Consider the following 17,177-nt stretch of genomic DNA (forward strand, 5'->3'; position numbering starts at 1 on the left):
TAGAGGAGAAAGAAGGAAACAGATCATCTCACGTGAGTGTGTGTGGGGTCCAGTCTCTTAGGAGGAAACTGAGCCCAGGTGAGTTGAGTGATGAGTAGTGAGGTGACAGTTGTTCAGTAGCTCATGGAAGGGTTATTTCCCAGAGCCTCCCTGGTCAGAAGGATCTGAGAATACAGGATTCTAAGCTGATCCTCCCCAGGCTGGCGCTGTCATCTTTGTGCCCCCATAGCTACGTGGTGGGACCAGGTACCTGAAAAGCCGTGCCTTTGACTGCTGTCCTGTGAGGTGTCGGGCTGCAGGCTTCCACTGGATATCTGTCTAACCAGCTTTCCTGCCTTCTGCCCTCAGCTGCTTGCCGTCACTCCAGTGACCACCAATCCTGAGCTGTTCGGGGCAGCAGGGGGAGCCAACGGCAGCAGCCAAGCCATGGACAGAATGGGCCCTTTGGGAAGCAGCAGGTACTCTCCAAGCAGATGCAGAACCCAATCCAGAAGGCCCGCAGCGGTGCAGCCTCGAGGGTCTCACCAGCCTTGGGTTTTCTTGTTGCAGTAGTCATTTTTGCTTAGCTTTGACTACAGTACTGAGCAGAAACAACCAAGAGCTTAAGGGGTGCACAGTTCAGGAAGTGTCAGTTCGTCGTGGTTGGGAGGTTGTGGCAGGGGAGAGAAGTTCCTGCCATAACAGCCAAGACAGAGACAGTTACAGGAAGGAGCCAGGCAAGATAACAACTTCAAGGACATTCCCCCAGTGACCCCCACCTCTCACTTTTCACCACCTTCCAGAATGCCATGATATCAGAAACTCCTCAGTGGGTAAAACTATCTATTGGGTCAGAGCCCTTGTGATCAAATCCTGTCTAGCAATGCCACTCTGTTTCTCAGATGTTCGCAATCCTGTCTAGTGACGATGGAGACCTGCTGTCCCACTATGTTATTCCAGAGTGTCTTGACTAGCACTTTAGAGTTGTACCTTCCCCTCCCCTCACCCCCCCCCCCAGCCCCAGAGCACAGCACTGAGCACCCTCCCCTCACCCCTCACCCCCAGAGCACAGCACTGAGCACCCTCCCCTCACCCCCAACCCCAGAGCACAGCACTGAGCACCCTCCCCTCACCCCTCACCCCCAGAGCACAGCACTGAGCACCCTCCCCTCACCCCCAGAGCACAGCACTGAGCACCCTCCCCTCACCCCCAACCCCAGAGCACAGCACTGAGCACCCTCCCCTCACCCCACCCCCAGAGCACAGCACTGAGCACCCCCCTTCACCCCCCCACCCCCAGAGCACAGCACTGAGCACCCTCTCCTCACCCCCAGAGCACAGCACTGAGCACCTCCCCTCACCCCCAGAGCACAGCACTGAGCACCCTCCCCTCCCCTCACCCCCAGAGCACAGCACTGAGCACCCTCCCCTCCCCTCACCCCCAGAGCACAGCACTGAGCACCCCCCTTATCCCCCAGAGCACAGCACTGAGCACCCCCCCTCACCCCTCACCCCCAGAGCACAGCACTGAGCACCTCCCCTCACCCCCTCACCCCCAGAGCACAGCACTGAGCACCCTCCCCTCACCCCTCACCCCCAGAGCACAGCACTGAGCACCCTCCCTCACCCCTCACCCCCAGCCTCAGAGCACAGCACTGAGCACCTCCCCTCACCCCCCTCACCCCCAGAGCACAGCACTGAGCACCCTCCCCTCACCCCCACCCCCAGAGCACAGCACTGAGCACCCTCCCCTCACCCCTCACCCCCAGAGCACAGCACTGAGCACCCTCCCCTCCCCTCACCCCCAGAGCACAGCACTGAGCACCCTCCCCTCACCCCCCCTCACCCCCAGCCCCAGAGCACAGCATTGATATGCTTTCTTTCATGCAAGTGGCCCCTGGCTTGTTCATTTTGTTCTGCACCTAAACTGGCTTAATCTGGCTCAGGTTTTCACCGGAGCACCCCACATAGCTTAGGAGAGAGCCTGTCCCCAAACTGACTTGTCACAAAGGTGCCTCAAAGCATCAGCCCCTGAGACTCCTTTTCTTTGTTGAAGTATGTTCAGTGCAGCATTCTGTCCCTTAGCATGTAGCATAGGCCCTGAAATTGGCAAGTGCTACTAGCAAAATAGACTCACTTCTGATCTTCAGGGAAAATTGATCCCCAAAGAAACACACCGCTGTAGCCTACAGTGCCACACGTCTTGGCACATAGGCATACTCCCAGGGCCATTATGCAGGACTGTGCATGTTGCAGACTGTACAAAGTACCTGGCTGAGGAGCAGGAAGGGACTGCCGTGAAGCCTGAATGTTGGTCACTAAGTGCCGTGACCTGAGGTGTCATCAGGCCAGGAAGTGGGCAAGGCTATTGAAACTGTTGCACAGAGTGGGGGGTGCCAGCCAAGCCATGTGCCCTCCAAGTCTGAGTCCATCCCCCAGGGAGCTCCTGTTCGCAGTGTGTTGAAAGACTGGATGGCTCAAGGCACAGCTCTCCATTCCTGCATATTTGCAGACCCCAGATGGAAGCGGCTCCACTTCACCGCAGCCATAAATCAGAGCTCCCTCGGTTTCCAGCCGCAGGGCTGGTCTGCATCTGACAGCTCGGCAGCAGGCAGCACTAGCCAGAGGCCACCTTCTCCATCCCTGGAATCCTCTGCTTTGGGGCTCTGCACATGTGGGTGCACACCAGCTAGAGCAAAGGGTGGGTCTCTAAGCCTAGGCTTGGCAATTTCTGTAAAGGGCCTGCTGGGAAATCCTGCGGGCTTGGCAGTTGGAGGTTTTGTTATTTGTTGTTGGTTTTAACAATGCTTAAAACACATAAAAGCCACTCTTAGCTGCCAGGTTATATAAAACAGGCCGTGGGCTTGGCAGCTCTTAGTAAGGCTGACTCCTTGCCCTGTCTGTGATCAAGTTCGTAGTCAGCTGGAGAGGTCAGCTGGCTTCTCCACCTGGGCTCTGATTTCATTACTAATTGTCCAGCTGTTTACAAAAGGAGAGGAAACCTGTATATGCCCTTGGGCTCTGTGCAAGGTGCAGTCAAGCTTCTCAAGTGGATGCTAAAGGCTCTGTGGTCCCTTCCATGGGGTTGTTCTCTTGTGTGTATTGTTTGTTATTGCCTCTTTGCTAAAACAAAATCCCATTTCAGACAACAGCATAAGTTTCTGGGAGTCCTGCAGACCATGGAAAGTGACACTAGCCATCTCAGCCAGGTGGTTGTGCCAACAGAGAAGCCAGTACTGGACCCAGAGGTGAGAGCCTATACTCATGGAGACAGTCCCTACCAATGTCACCCTGAAAGCCGAGGAGAAGGCCCCTTGGAGCACTCAGTTCTGGTTGGTGGGGATGACTCTGATGACGATCATCTCAACATCTCTCTGCCGAGTCATACACACGATGGAGCAATAGAGGCAAAAGAAGAAAGGTGTAGGCCAGAAGTTCCTGGAAAAGAAGCAGAAATAGCCCATAAGCCCACAGGAAAATATCCAGAGTGGCCCACAGTTAAGAACTGAAAATTAAGTTTGGTGGATGTGGTGACAATGTCTGTAATTGGTAGGCTGAGGAAGGAGGATTTTTAGTTAGAGGCCACTTGGACTATATAACAAACAACCAGAAGGAGAGAAAATACAAAACATAAAACGTTAGGACTGGAGATAAGCTTTGAAGGTGAAGGTGCTTGTTGTCCAGCCTGGTGAACAAGGGGAGACCTGACTCCTGAAAGCTGAGCTGTCTTGACCTCCACCTGAGCTCACACATGCAGCGCGCACACACACACACACACACACACACACACACACACACACACACACACACACACATCCATACAGTGAATAAGTAAATGTAAAAATGTAGTCATATAAAGTTAGCTGCAGATACTGGTAGGCATCTCCCAATGCAGTGTGGCTGGAGTGGCTGGGAGCAAGATAGCAGGCTGTCACATGGAGCCAGTCATCCGGATTCCATGAGCTCCACAGGATGGTGAAGATGTGCCACTCAATGCCTGGCACAGGATAGGAGGAACCCATAAATACCTGTTTCAAAGTCTATCTTTGAGAAACATCAAAGCTCCTGGCCCACCCCCATCCCCAGAATGGAACAGCTGCCTCTTGAGCTGGGAAGATTCACAATGTGTTGTAACTTGGGCCACATTAGTAAGAACCCATATGGATTAAATTGCTGTATAGGAGACAGAAAATCCAGGGCAGTGTGACTTCCACAACAAAGAGAAACAAATTATAGGCACTTGGCACTGAAAACACTGAGGGTAGCCTGGTGGCCACTACACCCTGCAGCTCGCTAAATCTCTCCACTCCTCGGTCTCCATGGAGTCATTTGCACCCGAGCCTCATCCCAGTGCTGGCCCCACCCCTGCTCCCTCTTGGAAGCCTCCAGCACTGCCTGTGAGAAGAGCTTGTCTGCACTAGCCTGAGTTTGGTCAGCAAATCCCTCCTTCCTGGTGGCCCAGGGGACAGCACACACTGATTGCTTAGGAAAGGGCCAGTCTCACTGCACCATAACCTTACGACAGAGGAAGAATAAGTGATAGGTGGCTAAGCTCGAAGAAACCAAGTGGTCTGTGAGAGGGGCAGTGAGCGGCAGGGACCAGGGCCTTCCTAGTCAGTACTCCCTCAGCCTGTGTCCAGCTGGGATACTGACACATGGAGACACTTCTCAGTTCAGACTCCAGCCTCTGCATTTGGAATCTCCATTCAGGAACTGTGTGTTTCAGATTGCGTTGGGCAGGAGATCCCCAGTCCTTTGCAGACAGTTTTCCTCCCATCTAGTTCCCTCCCTCCCTCCCTCCCTCCCTCCCAGCAACAAACTCACTTGGTCCCAGCATGCATCAGGCTCAGGAGCCTGCCAACCTCAGAATCAGGCAGGCCAGTCCTGCAAGCCTGGGACTCAGGCCCAGGGCAGTCAAGGACCTGGCTAGGGCCTACATGCTAGAGAAGGATGAGGAAACTCTGCATTCTTACAGTTCAACCAATCCAAGCTGGTGCTGTGTTCCTGCCAGGAGCTCCAAGCTGACCTGTCCTCACACCACCCCCACGCCCATCTCCATTCCCATTCTCATCGTGTGGCAATCAGCTTGTCCAAACCCATGCTGGGAGCGCTCGCACATCTCACTGGCTATTAATTAAAAAAATAAGTGGGGAACAGTTGCTGTTCATTTACACGGCTTCCTGCTCACAGAACCGTTGCAGATACTGATGCTAATTAACAGAGGGCACGTGCACACAGGGAAATGCACCATTTCGTGAGTGGCTGATCCGTGGTGACCAGCACTGCAGTTGGGCCCTGAGGGCCTCTAGGAAGCCATGGCACAGGGTTGCTGTTTATTGATGGCATTCACACACGCTCCAAGACCAGACAGCCTCCCTAGGAAGGAGGGAGGCTTGAAATCAGGGAAGGAGAGCCAGGGAACCGAGCCTATTTCACCCTAATCACATGTGGGTGTCGGGGGAGGGATGTCGGTGTGTGTGTGAGGGAGGGGGGGTCTTGCTTAACCTCCAGACTAGGATGGTGGCATCCTGCTTTCCCCGCCAGGCTGGGAATGTCAAATGACTGACCAAGACAGGGGGACTTTGGCCCATGCCGTCAGACTACACGCGGTGCATACACTGGCAGCTTAAACAGCAGACTGGTCTTTTTCATAGCTGCAAAGACAGCAGTCCAAGGTCAAGGTGCAGCTAGTGGATTTCTCCTTACCTTGCAAGTGCTGGCTTCCTCACTGGTCTTTTTCTCTGTGTGTCCTGGTGTTAGTCCCTGTGGCTCCAGACTTCCTCTTTTTCTAAGGCCTCCAGGCAGATGAGAAAGTGCCCTCCCCAGCGGCCTCATTTGATTTAATCATCTCTTAAAGGCTCTGACTGCAAATGGTCACATCCTGGGACAATGGGTTTGGGGGACTCCAGCACAGCCCAGGCCACCTGCTGACTTCAGATGTTACAGCATGCTCCTGAGCCACACCCAACCCAATCCCTACGTTTTAGTTATGACTTTAAGGTTTTGATGTTTTATTTATTACTAATATTATTAGTTTGTGTGTGTGTGTGTGTGAGTGTATGTGTGTGTGTGAGTGTGTGTGAGTGTATGTGTGTGTGTGTGTGTGAGAGAGAGTGTATGTGTGTGTGTGTGTTTGTGTGTGTGTGTGTGTGTGTGTCTATACATAGACGTGCCATAGAGTCTATGTATAGGTTAGAAAACAACTTAGAGAGTCAGTTCTCCCTTTCCACCATGGGTTCTGAGGGGCAGACTCGGGTTGTCAAATTTGGCAGCAAATACCTTTACCCATTGAACTATCTTTCCAGTCCACTCCCGATGTTTTACATACCTTACAAACAGGAGTCTTGCCAGCCTCGTAATAGCCACAATGGACAGGTGCTGTGAGGTACCATGGGGCTGAATGCTGTATGAAGGCCCTGGGGGCACAGAACAATGGCAGTACTAAGTTCAGGCTTGCTGCCCTGTGGTATTTTTTTTCTTAGGAAAAGTGGAGAGCGAGAGCAGATGAGATTGAAGATGCCATCTATGTGACCATGGAAATCCTGTCTAACTGGGGCAATGCATCATGGGTGGGTCTCACGGAAGTCCAGTTCTTTGACCTGAACAATATCAAGCTGTATGTCTCACCTCACGATGTGGACATCCGGAACGCAGTGTTGCCAGGAGAGCTGGGCTGCCTTGTCAACAGGGACTTAGTGGTAAGTGAAGGGGCCTGGGTTTGCTGTGTGTTCTCTGTCCACAATGAGGATGCAGTCTCGGGTTGGGGAAGCATGCTGTCACCAGCCCTAGGCATTCTCTGTAGCTAAGTGAGGAGAAGCCCATGGGTGTCTCTCCCTGAGGTCTTGCCTGCTGTGACCACTAAACACAGATCACCAGCGGTCACAGGGGCTAGTACCTTCGTTTATTTTGTAGATGAAAAAACTAAAACTAAGGCTTGGAGATGGGCATGCACATGGCCAAGGTCACACACAGGAAAGTGGTGAGACCAAGTTCATGAGCTGCAGCCTGGCCTACACACTGTGTCCACACCTCAGGGTGCTGCTTCTTGAGGCCATGGGTCCATACCCAACAGACATTGAATATTTTTTCTTTTAGATAGCTAATAGAGGTTAGTTTCATAAGCAATTATATTTTCCCCTGTTACCATCTTTTTGCTGTTTTTCTATGGTTTTTGAGACAGGCTCTTACTGCATTGCCTGGGACATTGTCCTTGAACTCACTACAAAGCCTAGAGTAACTGAACCAACAGTTCTCCTTCTGCTTTCCTGGTTCTGGTGTTAGAGGTACATGCCACCATGCCTTGCTTCCTCCCGTCACATTCAAGTTAGCTGCACTGAGCAGAACAGCCAGCCACATGGCTTTCCTGTGCCGTGTCTGGCACCATTTCTGATTGCCTTGGAAGAGCTTGCAGAACCGAGAGCAGAGCAGGGGATGAGGCAGGTGTCCGGTGCTCTTCAGTGTCTCTTAAAGTCCTGTCACATACCTGGATGATGGACTCCACTGTGCTGGTTGGTTGGTTGTCAACTTGTCATAAGCTTGGGTCATCTGGGAAGAGGAGCCTCAGTTGAGAAAACGCCTCCATCATATTGGCCTGTGGGCACGTCTGTGGGCATCTTCTTGATTAATGGTTACTGTCATCACCTTGGGCAAGTAGTCCTAGGCTGTATAAGAAAGCAGGCTGAGGAGGCCATGAAACACACTGGTAAGCAGCATTCCTCCATGGTCTCTGCTTGAATTCTGCTTAGTTCCTGCCCTGACTTTCCACAAAGATGGACTATGATCAGGACTTGTAAGCCAAATATACCCTTTCTCCTCCAAGATAGGTTTGGTCAGTGTTATATCACAGCAACAGAAACCTAACTAGGCCATCCACTCAAAATTAATGTTGTTCTTTAAGGTACTGAAAATGAAAATATCGGAGCACCCCATGAGCAATAGAAAGCATCCCTGGGATCCCCAGGGATAGTTCTGATAGTAGCTGTGCCTCGCTCTACTTCCTGGGGCTGCTGAGCTTGGCTAGTGGGTGACTTCATAGTTTTGGTTTTTTGGGGAGCAGGGACTGAAGTTGGGATACAGTTCAGCTGTGTCACCTGGGCTGCTGGATCTCGAGATCCTTCTGTGGGTGGGCTGGACCCCCTCATTTCTTCCATAGTCTTCCACGACTGGGTGACTAGAAAGCCCTGTCTCATACACATCCAATGGCACTGGCTTGTCCAACCACAGCCTGATATTTTGTCTCACTTGACCTTCATGTGAACCTTGCCCGAACTGTCCTCATTTCATCAATGAGCAAACGAGACCTCAAGGGTCTGAGGGACCTGAAGCTGGCAGGGTACCACTGACATCCGAGCAAAGAAGTACCTTTAAAAAGAGCAGATTTGAAGGAGAAGTTGCTTCATTATAGGGAATTGGGGGTGTGTTGGTAGACTCTGGGAAAAACTCCCTTCCTAGGTCAGGAGTGGTGAGGATACCTGCCTGGGCTACATAGTGAGACCCTGTCTTAAACACCCAGATGGGCTGAGGAGATGGCTTAGGTGGTAAGTGCTTGCCAGCTCTAGGGAGGCAGATAAGTTGGTCCTTGGAGCTCACTGACTTGCCAGCCTGGCCAAATTAGTGAGCTCTAGGGTCAGCAAGACCCTGTCACAAAATATAAGGTGGACAGCAAGTAAGGAAGGCATCTGATGTTGACCTCTGGCCTACAGAGAGAGAGGGGGTGGGGAGGGAGGGAGGGGGAGAGAGAGAGAGAGAGAGAGAGAGAGAGAGAGAGAGAGAGAGAGAGAGAGAGAGAGAGAGAACAAGAAAAGCAGAAACAAAAAAGGGAAGAGCTATCCTTCCTTCTCTGTCCATCCTCTATCGCTGGCCCCTTCGTTCTGTGCCCACCCTCCCTCTTGTCCCTTCTGTGTCCACTCTGTTCATCCCTGCCCCTTCTGTGTATACCCTTTCCATCCCTGGCCCATGGTGTTGTGATGTCTCCACATTTACATATCCAGCCCTGTAGATTCTTGATCTTTTCTACCAACTTCTCTCACCTTGAGTCTTGTTCCCTCAAGGACTTCTTTGCTTAGCTACCCACACCCAGTGCTTACAGCCTTTGAAATTAGGGATTTCCCAAGTCAATAGTTATTTCCACTAAATTTATTTTCCATTGTATTCCATAAAAACTGTTAAGAACTAGGTAGTGCATACTTTTTTTTTTTTTGGTTTTTCGAGACAGGGTTTCTTTGTGTAGCTTTGCGCCTTTCCTGGAACTCGCTTTGGAGACCAGGCTGGCCTCGAACTCACAGAGATCCACCTGGCTCTGCCTCCCGAGTGATGGGATTAAAGGCGTGCGCCACCACTGCCCGGCTAGTGCATACTTTTTATCCTAAGGGCTACTCTCTCAGCTAGCTGCTTTCACACTTACCCACGAATCTTGTGTCTCTGCTTCCCAGTGGATCTGACAGTGGACCTTTTTCATCTCCCCAGTCCTTCTCAGGTCCCAAAGCCTGCGAAAATGGGCTTCATTTCATATTTTCTCTTCCTGTTCTCCATTCTCTGTGAGTCAGGGCTCTCTAGGGGAACAGAACCCATGGAATGTATATTACAAAGGGATTTATTTATTAGATTAACTTACACAATGGGTGCAGGTGGAGGGAGCCCAGCAGAGGCTAAGGGCATTAGAGAGGCAAAGACCCCAGTAGCTGCTTAGTCCACGCAGCTGGATGCCCCAGTAGTCCCAGCTGGGTATTGAGGGCCTGAAGGATTCCTAGAGAGCCACAGGTCTCCCTTCAGCCATGTTGGAAGGCTGCAGAAGCTGTCTTCAGTGAAGGAGGGAGGCAGCTTCAGAACAGACACTCAACGAGAGCAGTAGTCAGCTAATGGGGGAAGCAGGCGGGATGGCCTTCTCCTCAGATCTCATTATGTCTGGCCCCCACTTCAGGAGGGGCTTTCCCTTTAGCTAGTCCTTCCTGGAAGTACCCTTACAGGAAAAAAACAACAACAACAAATAACAGTTGCCTCTTGTCACCTGGGCAACTGGGTGGATAGGGCCCACAGTACCCTGTCTGCCCCCGACTCCTTTCTCTAGTAGTCTATCTCCATCATCTCCACATCTCTGGGCATGCTGATCCAGATCACCTGCATTTAGATTTCACTCGAGCATCCCTTTCTCATCAAGGCTCTCCTGCCCACAGTGTGGAGAGCCCTGTCCCCTCCTGCCCAGTCACTGTTGTCTTTGTTATCCTCCTCAGAGCATGCCTTACTAGAATAAATGCTCCTGTACCTGAGCTTATCAGCCTCCCCTACTTAACTGATTAGCGCTTGTCTGTCCTTGGTCACATCATATCTCTGATACATAAAATCATGTGCTGCATAGTTTTAAACTTTTTATTTGGAGACAATTATAGACCCACAGAAAGCTGTAAAAATGATACAGAAAAAAAGACCATCAATAGAAAAAAAAGTCAATGGAACCAAAGTTGGTTCTTTGAAACGATCAACAAAATCAAGAACCTTTAGCTAGACTAATAAAGGAAGAAGCAAAGATTTCAATGAATATAAAGGGAATGAAGGTGTGGTGGTATTTTGACAAAAAAGAGAGAGAGAGAGAGAGAGAGAGAGAGAGAGAGAGAGAGAGAGAGAGAGAGAGAGAGAAATGTGGTGATATATTGTTTGTAATCTAGGAAATAAAGCTTGCCTGAAGATCAGAGGACAGAACAAGCCACTAGATTAAACATAGAGGCCAGGCAGTGGTGGCGCACACCTTTAATCTTAGCACTCAGGCGGCAGAGGCAGAGATCTGTCTGGATTTTTGTGAGTTCAAGGCCACACTGGGCTACATGAAATTAATCCAGGCTAAAATAGAAACAGAGCCAGGCAGTGGTGGCACACATTTTTAACTTCAGCACTTGGGATTACACACCTTTAATCCCAGCACTAGGAAGGGTGAGACAGGAAGCCATATGGCTAGGCAGAGAAAGGAATATAAGGCCAGAGGAGACCAGAACTCTGGCTCTTGCAGGCTGAGGAGGAGGTGGTGGCTGTGATTTGCTTTGCTTCTCTGATCTTCAGGCAAATTTTATTTGTTCAAAATATCACCACATGAATGGAGTATAACTACTGACCTTACAGAAATAAGGATTATAAGACTGTATGCCAACAAATAAGATAACCTACTTGAACTGTATAACTGCCAAGGAGAGCAAATTATCAAAACTGACTCAAGACGAAATGAAAAATTTAAACAGACCAATCCCAAGAAAAGAAAGAAATTGAGCTGATTATCAAAAACCCCACAAGGGAAGCCTGGGGTGAGATGGTGCCACTGGTGAATCCTGGCAGATATTTAAAGAATGAGCCTTTGACAGTCCCTTCAATCTTGTAAAACATAGAAGAGAAGGGAGCAGTCCCAATGGATTTCTAAGGCCATCTTGCTGAAACAAAGCAAAACATTGTCACAGAAAAGTACACACCAGCACTCAACACGTACTTTTTGAAACCTCAAATGAAGGCCACAGTGGGACCCAGTCATACCCTCTGGGATGACCAGAACAAATGACAAGTACTGCTGAAAGCCAGTAGACCAGCCACTGTGGGAAACAGCATAGCAATTCTCCAGAAAGTTCCACTCCTGGGTGTATAACCAAGAGATGTGCTCATCAGAAAAGCAAAAACAGCAACAACAACAAACAAACAAAAACAACAACAACAAAAACCAATGCAAACTCAACAGAAGATGGAAACAATCCCAAACACAGACTGATAGACAAGTAATGAAAAGATGATGTTAGACATACAATATACTGATACCCAGCCATGAAAAGGAATGAAGTGTTGGTACAGGCTACAACATGCATGCATGGACCTTGAAAGCTAAGTATGAGAAGGCCACATAGTGAATGATTCCGTTTATGGGAAACACAGCCTAAGCAGATAAACAGACACAGGAACAGGCCAGGCATGGGAGTGGGTGCAGGGCTCCTTCAGTGAGAAGTAAAATATGCTGGGCAAAGATGGTGGTGCTTGTTGTAGCCTGTAAATATGCTGGGAAATCATAGATTGCACACTTGAAAATGGTGAACTTTGTAGTATATGAGTTATATCTCAAAGCAAAAAGGACACACAGAGTTGCCATGTGTTATTGCTCAGTTTTCCCCAAAGATAACAGAATTGGCCACTGTACTCATAGACAGTCCTCCTATAGTGGTGTGTGTGTGCGTGCGTGTGTGCGTGCATGCGTGCGTGCGTGTGTGCGTGCGTGCGTGCGTGCGTGCGTGCGTGCGTGCGTGTGTGTGTGTGTGTGTGTGTGTGTGTGTGTGTGTGCGTGCGTTTCTATACCATTTTGTCATGCGTGGCTTTATGGGATTACCAGCCCATGAAGACACAGCACAACTCCATCCCCCAGCCCATCCTAGCACCTAGAGCCACTTGTCTATTCTAATCTTTAGACTGTCATTCCAAGAATGCTGTAACGGAAGTAGTGGTCCAACTCAGTGGCAGATAGCTTGTCTAGCATGTGTGGCCCTGAATTTGATCCCCAACACCAAAAAACGAAAACAGAAAAGCTGTCCAAATGGCACATAAACACAATACAATCTGAAGACATTTGGAGGCTGGCTGGTTCCCAAGCAGAGTGCCCTTGACATCCTTCCAAAATGTTGGCTATTTTGTCATTAGTAGCTTATTCCTTTGGAAACTACTAGTTTCTTAACACAGTGTTACTTCTGAGGCAGCTGGCATTTCTCTGCCTGTGCGTGGATCTGTGTTTAATCAATGCTGGGACAGAAAAGCACCTTTGGTTTTTGTAGTTAGTCCCCACATAGGTTTTCTGGGTCTTCGTGTGTCTAGCCCAAGCTGAAGAGGGGTATTAAAGCCCCTAGAAACAGCCTTCAGCCCATGCTGGTGTGGGGATCATTGTGCCCCGTGGTTAGAATCTTTTTGAGATATGTCCACACTGACTCCCTGTCTCTCTGACGGTCTTTTACTCCAAGTGCTGGCAGGAATGGCTAGCTTATTCACATACCCTTCACGAGCAGTCTGCCTCCCCTCCCTGCCTAGGTTTCTAACACTGTCTACACACTTGCCCAGGGCTTTTTGCCTCAGGGTCTGCTACTAGAAGAATGTGAGTCGGAGTAGAACTTAGCCATGCTCCGTCTGGCCCCATCAACACCTATAATAAATGCTTATGATAATCACTGAGACAGAAGAACCCCCACTCCGCCATATGGGCTATGGGCATCCTAAGGCAGACCAGAGGCCAAGTTGCACCTTCACCTTCCATCCACAAGGAGGCCCAGCAGTCTGCTCGCCCTAGGGTTCCAGAGGGCCTCATGCTGCACTGTAACAGTAGCAGGAGGCTGCCATGATCCTTGTCCTGCCCCTTCCTTCCTGCCTGTGATGTGGGGAAGGTGCTATAGATGCTCTGCCTGCTGGCCTGGCTCTGGGGTGTACCAGGATGTGCTGGTCAGTCTCTGGCTTCCCACACAGATTCTGTCTGAAGGGGAAACAGCAGAGGACCTGGCACTAATGAGCCCGTGAGTTCTCCTCAGGTTAATGCACTCGGCTTTCAAATGACACAGTGCCCCTTGGTTCTCCTGCCATTCCTCCTGCTGACGGAAGTGAGAAGGGAAATCACTTCCTGTCCCCTCTCTGCCAGTGTCAGGCCACCACAGAGGGAGGGGTGAGCTTACCCGCTGGATTTTGAGATGAGCGTTCTTGACCCAACACAGCTGCTAGGAACACAGAGTTCTAGACAACCAAGGTGCTTCCAGAGTAAGTCAGCATCCCTTGAACCCACATTTCCTAGCAAAGACTGCCTCTTCCCTGCTGAAAGCACCCACTATTGTCCAAAGACAAGCCCCAGCTGTTCTTGTAGCTGGAGCCAGGCTTCAGAACCCCAGAGTCACTAGCCCTCATCCCCTGCTTCCAGCAATAGGCACATCCTTGGTGACAAGAGTCCTTAAGATGCTCTTAGGTACCAGGTGATGCCTGTTTGGAGTACAATATATTCCAAAGCCAAGATGGCTGTGGGGCCAGGCAGGACCTAAGAGGATGTGAGGGTAGAACATTGATGTGATGTGAGGGGTGTGTAGTGATTGGTGGGCACTGAGGTACTGAGAGTGGCAGCCTGGCTTCAGGCAAATACTGGGCTCCAAGCCTGACTAAGTGCCAAACATTCTAAGTGGTTGGAGAATCCAGAAATCAGGCTCTGAGGGGTAAGCCGCCCCATTTTTCTGGCAACAAATTGGTGCTTACTTTTCCTTTCCGACATCTGAAGCACACAGATGTTTTTTTTAATTATATGCAAGGTAGTCTCTTCTGTAAAGCTGCAACCCTAGCATATATGATAGGAGACCCATGTCACTTAGCCACTAGGTCAGCGCTGGGCCAAGGAGCTGTACCTGACGCTGGGATTCAGGAAGGAGGGAGACGAGGGGTTCCTCTTACAGAGCACTGCTGAACTGCCGTGACAGGACACAGAGACAGTCTCCACTCACCTCTGCTACTACAGGCAGTCAGAGCTGCCTGGAGGAGAGGCAAGGTCACAGGAGGATGGGAATGAGGAACCACGTGACGTATTGTTGGACTTCCCAGGGTGAAAAGGGCAGCAAGCATGGTCCAGGCAGTGCCCACCAGCTGCCAGTGCTGTGTATTTGGGAATAGCGCTGGCTGGATTGTTTTCTTCTGTTTTAATTGCATTCTTTGTGTGTGGTTTCAGAGGAATAATTCTTAAGAGTTGGTTCCCTCCTTCCAACTTGTGGTCCCAGGAATCAGACTCGGGTTGTTAGCCTTGGCAGCAGGTGTCTTTACCCACTGAGCCATCTTGCCAGCCCAGCTGCAGCTTTGGTTCCCAGAGAGTGTAGAAATATCATAGGGTGTGACTGGAGCAGAAAGTCCCCTGATTGGGCTTTACCCATTGGCCACCAAAGCTCTCCCTCAGGAAATGATGCTGGTGAGGATGCAGATTTCGGCAAGCACCTGGCTCTGGTGCCCTGTGTCTTCACGGGCAGTCTTGGCAACACCCTGGCCGCCTCCTGCCTCGTGAAGGAAATGCAAGCAGAAGCCCCCTGCACTTAGAAACCCTGAAAGGAGCAGTGGCTCCATGCTATGGCCCTGTTCCAGCACATGGCTCCGAAATTTCTTTTTCTCCTCTCTTCTCAAATTTGAAAAATTCTACAGGGTTTGACAAAAGAAAATCAGAGGCTCTGCTTGCCAGGTTAATCAAGCAGTGCCAGCAGAGACTCTCTCTGGGCCTCCTGGCATCCCTCCCCACCCCCAGTGCCCTCCTCAAAGCCCATTAAGCTGATTAAAATAAAGCCCACTGCATTTTGAGTTCCATCTGGCCGGCAGCTTTTTGCAGGGACAGGGCTATTGGTGCTATGAAGCGCAACTGGAGAGGGATGAGAGCAGAGGGCAGCACTCACGATGGAGAGACGGTGGCCCCGCCCAGCCCTTGCATGTCTGCTGGCTTTAATTAGCCAGAGTCACTGGCCTCTTGCTCTGGAGACAGGCAGAAATATCCCTTACAGTTCCCATCTTTTGGCCTTTCAGAGCAAGAAGGACCCCCCAGTGTGGACCTGCCCCTTCCACCCTCCACTTCAGCTCTATTTTATTATCCACAACATGCGACAGCTTCGTGACTTCGGTCTGGCCAAGATCAAGGTTCGGAATTACTGGACAGCAGATGGGGTAAGTGGCAGCCCTGCCTCCTCACAGCTCACTTGGTGGTGCCCACACTGGCAGTGTGCCAGTGGCCCGATTCCTGAGTTCAGAATGAGTCCAACGAGAGCCTCCGTGACAGCCACCAGGAGCAGAACTTACAGCTCCTAAGGTTTAGGAAGTGGCGGTGGTAATACTCTGTCATGTGAGTCTGAGAAGAAGAGCCTGTGGACTCAGACTCTAGGCCCGTCCATTTAGCCACTGCAGCTAGGTGTTACTCTGCAGGGACCAAGCTTGGAGAGCTTGCTGGGAAGCAGACTCTTTTCTCCTTCCCTCCCTCCCTCCCTCCCTCCTTCCCTCCCTCCCTGCCTCCTTCCCTCCCTCTCTCCCTCCCTCCCTCTCTCTCTCTCTCCCTCCCTCCCTCTCTCTCTCTCTCTCTCTTTTGTTTTTGAGACAGGGTCTTTCCATGTAGCCTTGGCTGTCCTAGAACTCTATAGACCAGGCTGGCATCAAACCCATAGAGATTCTTCTGCCTCTGCCTCCTGAGTGCTGGGCTAAAGGCGTGTGCCGCCATGCATGGCAGAAAGTAGATTCTTTTTTTTTGGTGGGGGGGGGGGTAGTTGAGACAGGGTTTCTCTGTGTAGCTTTGGAGCCTGTCCTGTAACTTATTCTGTAGCCCAGGCTGGCCTCAAACTCACGGAGATCCACCTGCCTCTGCCTCCCAAGTGCTGGAATTAAAGGTGTGGACCACCACTGCCCGGGCAGAAAGTAGATTCTTATTTGGTAGTTTGTTAGGTGGGACAGGGATTCTGTGTGTCAGACCTGGCTCTCGGGGGTATAGAACTAGCTCTACATGGCTAGCTTTCACTGTGGCTGCGGGCCCGTTCCAGAGTCCTTGCTCTGTCCCCTACACTGTCCTCTTGTCCCCATCCTTCCCTCTCCAGCGTGTTCATGTGTTGATTTGCTTTAGTTCTTCACCCATGTGGGCACAGCAGGCGCTGTCAATCTCTTGATATGTCCTGAGGAGACTGGTGCAAAAGACACAAACTGCCCTGGGGGCCACCTTGCTGAGCCGCTGGCAGACAAGATGTAGACAAATCATGCAGTGTGCTGGAGCCCTGGGCAAGGTGGAGCCCCCACGGGGGAAGGGAAGTGAGAACAGGAGGCCACACTTCCCGGCACACAGAGGATGGCACAGAGTGAGTGAGGAAGGGCAGGGCACTGCCATCTGGCCTTCTTGCCCTCTTCAGGAGACATGGGGTCAGGAGTGGCCAGGCCTCATGCAAGAGCTGAGGGACTAGCACGGAAGACACGGTGAGTGGGAGCTGTCTTTCCAACCTCCATCTTGCTAAAGACACTAGGGAACTGTGGGCTCTGTGGCCATCTGTAAACCTATAGCCAGAGGCACAGCTTCTGTGAATGGCCTCCATGGAGGAGACCTGGGCCTTCTTGGCACTTTGAACCATTCCCCTGAGCTTGGGAACTGGCGTAGGGATGGTTTTATTTGTTCCTTCTTTTGCTTGTTTACTTATTGAGACAGGGCCTTATTATGTAGTTCAGGA

The 17,177-nt window shown here is 50.8% G+C and overlaps 1 protein-coding gene across 7 annotated transcripts in view; it reads left to right on the plus strand.

The window, feature by feature from the left end:
* Katnip (katanin interacting protein) overlaps positions 1-17,177 on the plus strand; it is a 173,879-nt gene that overhangs the window by 111,674 nt on the left and 45,028 nt on the right. For 6 of the 7 annotated variants that reach the window (XM_042283313.2, XM_042283309.2, XM_076551997.1 and 3 more), the window contains 4 exons: positions 349-458; positions 3,125-3,227; positions 6,462-6,677; positions 15,508-15,645. In XM_042283313.2, the coding sequence (XP_042139247.1) occupies positions 349-458; positions 3,125-3,227; positions 6,462-6,677; positions 15,508-15,645 (567 nt within the window). Of the gene's footprint in view, positions 1-348; positions 459-3,121; positions 3,228-6,461; positions 6,678-15,507; positions 15,646-17,177 lie in introns of all 7 variants that reach the window. The other variant, XM_076551986.1, reaches the window with a different exon arrangement.

This window comes from Peromyscus maniculatus, chromosome 1 (genome assembly GCF_049852395.1).
Source record: "Peromyscus maniculatus bairdii isolate BWxNUB_F1_BW_parent chromosome 1, HU_Pman_BW_mat_3.1, whole genome shotgun sequence".
NCBI classification, from domain to species: Eukaryota; Metazoa; Chordata; class Mammalia; order Rodentia; family Cricetidae; genus Peromyscus; species Peromyscus maniculatus.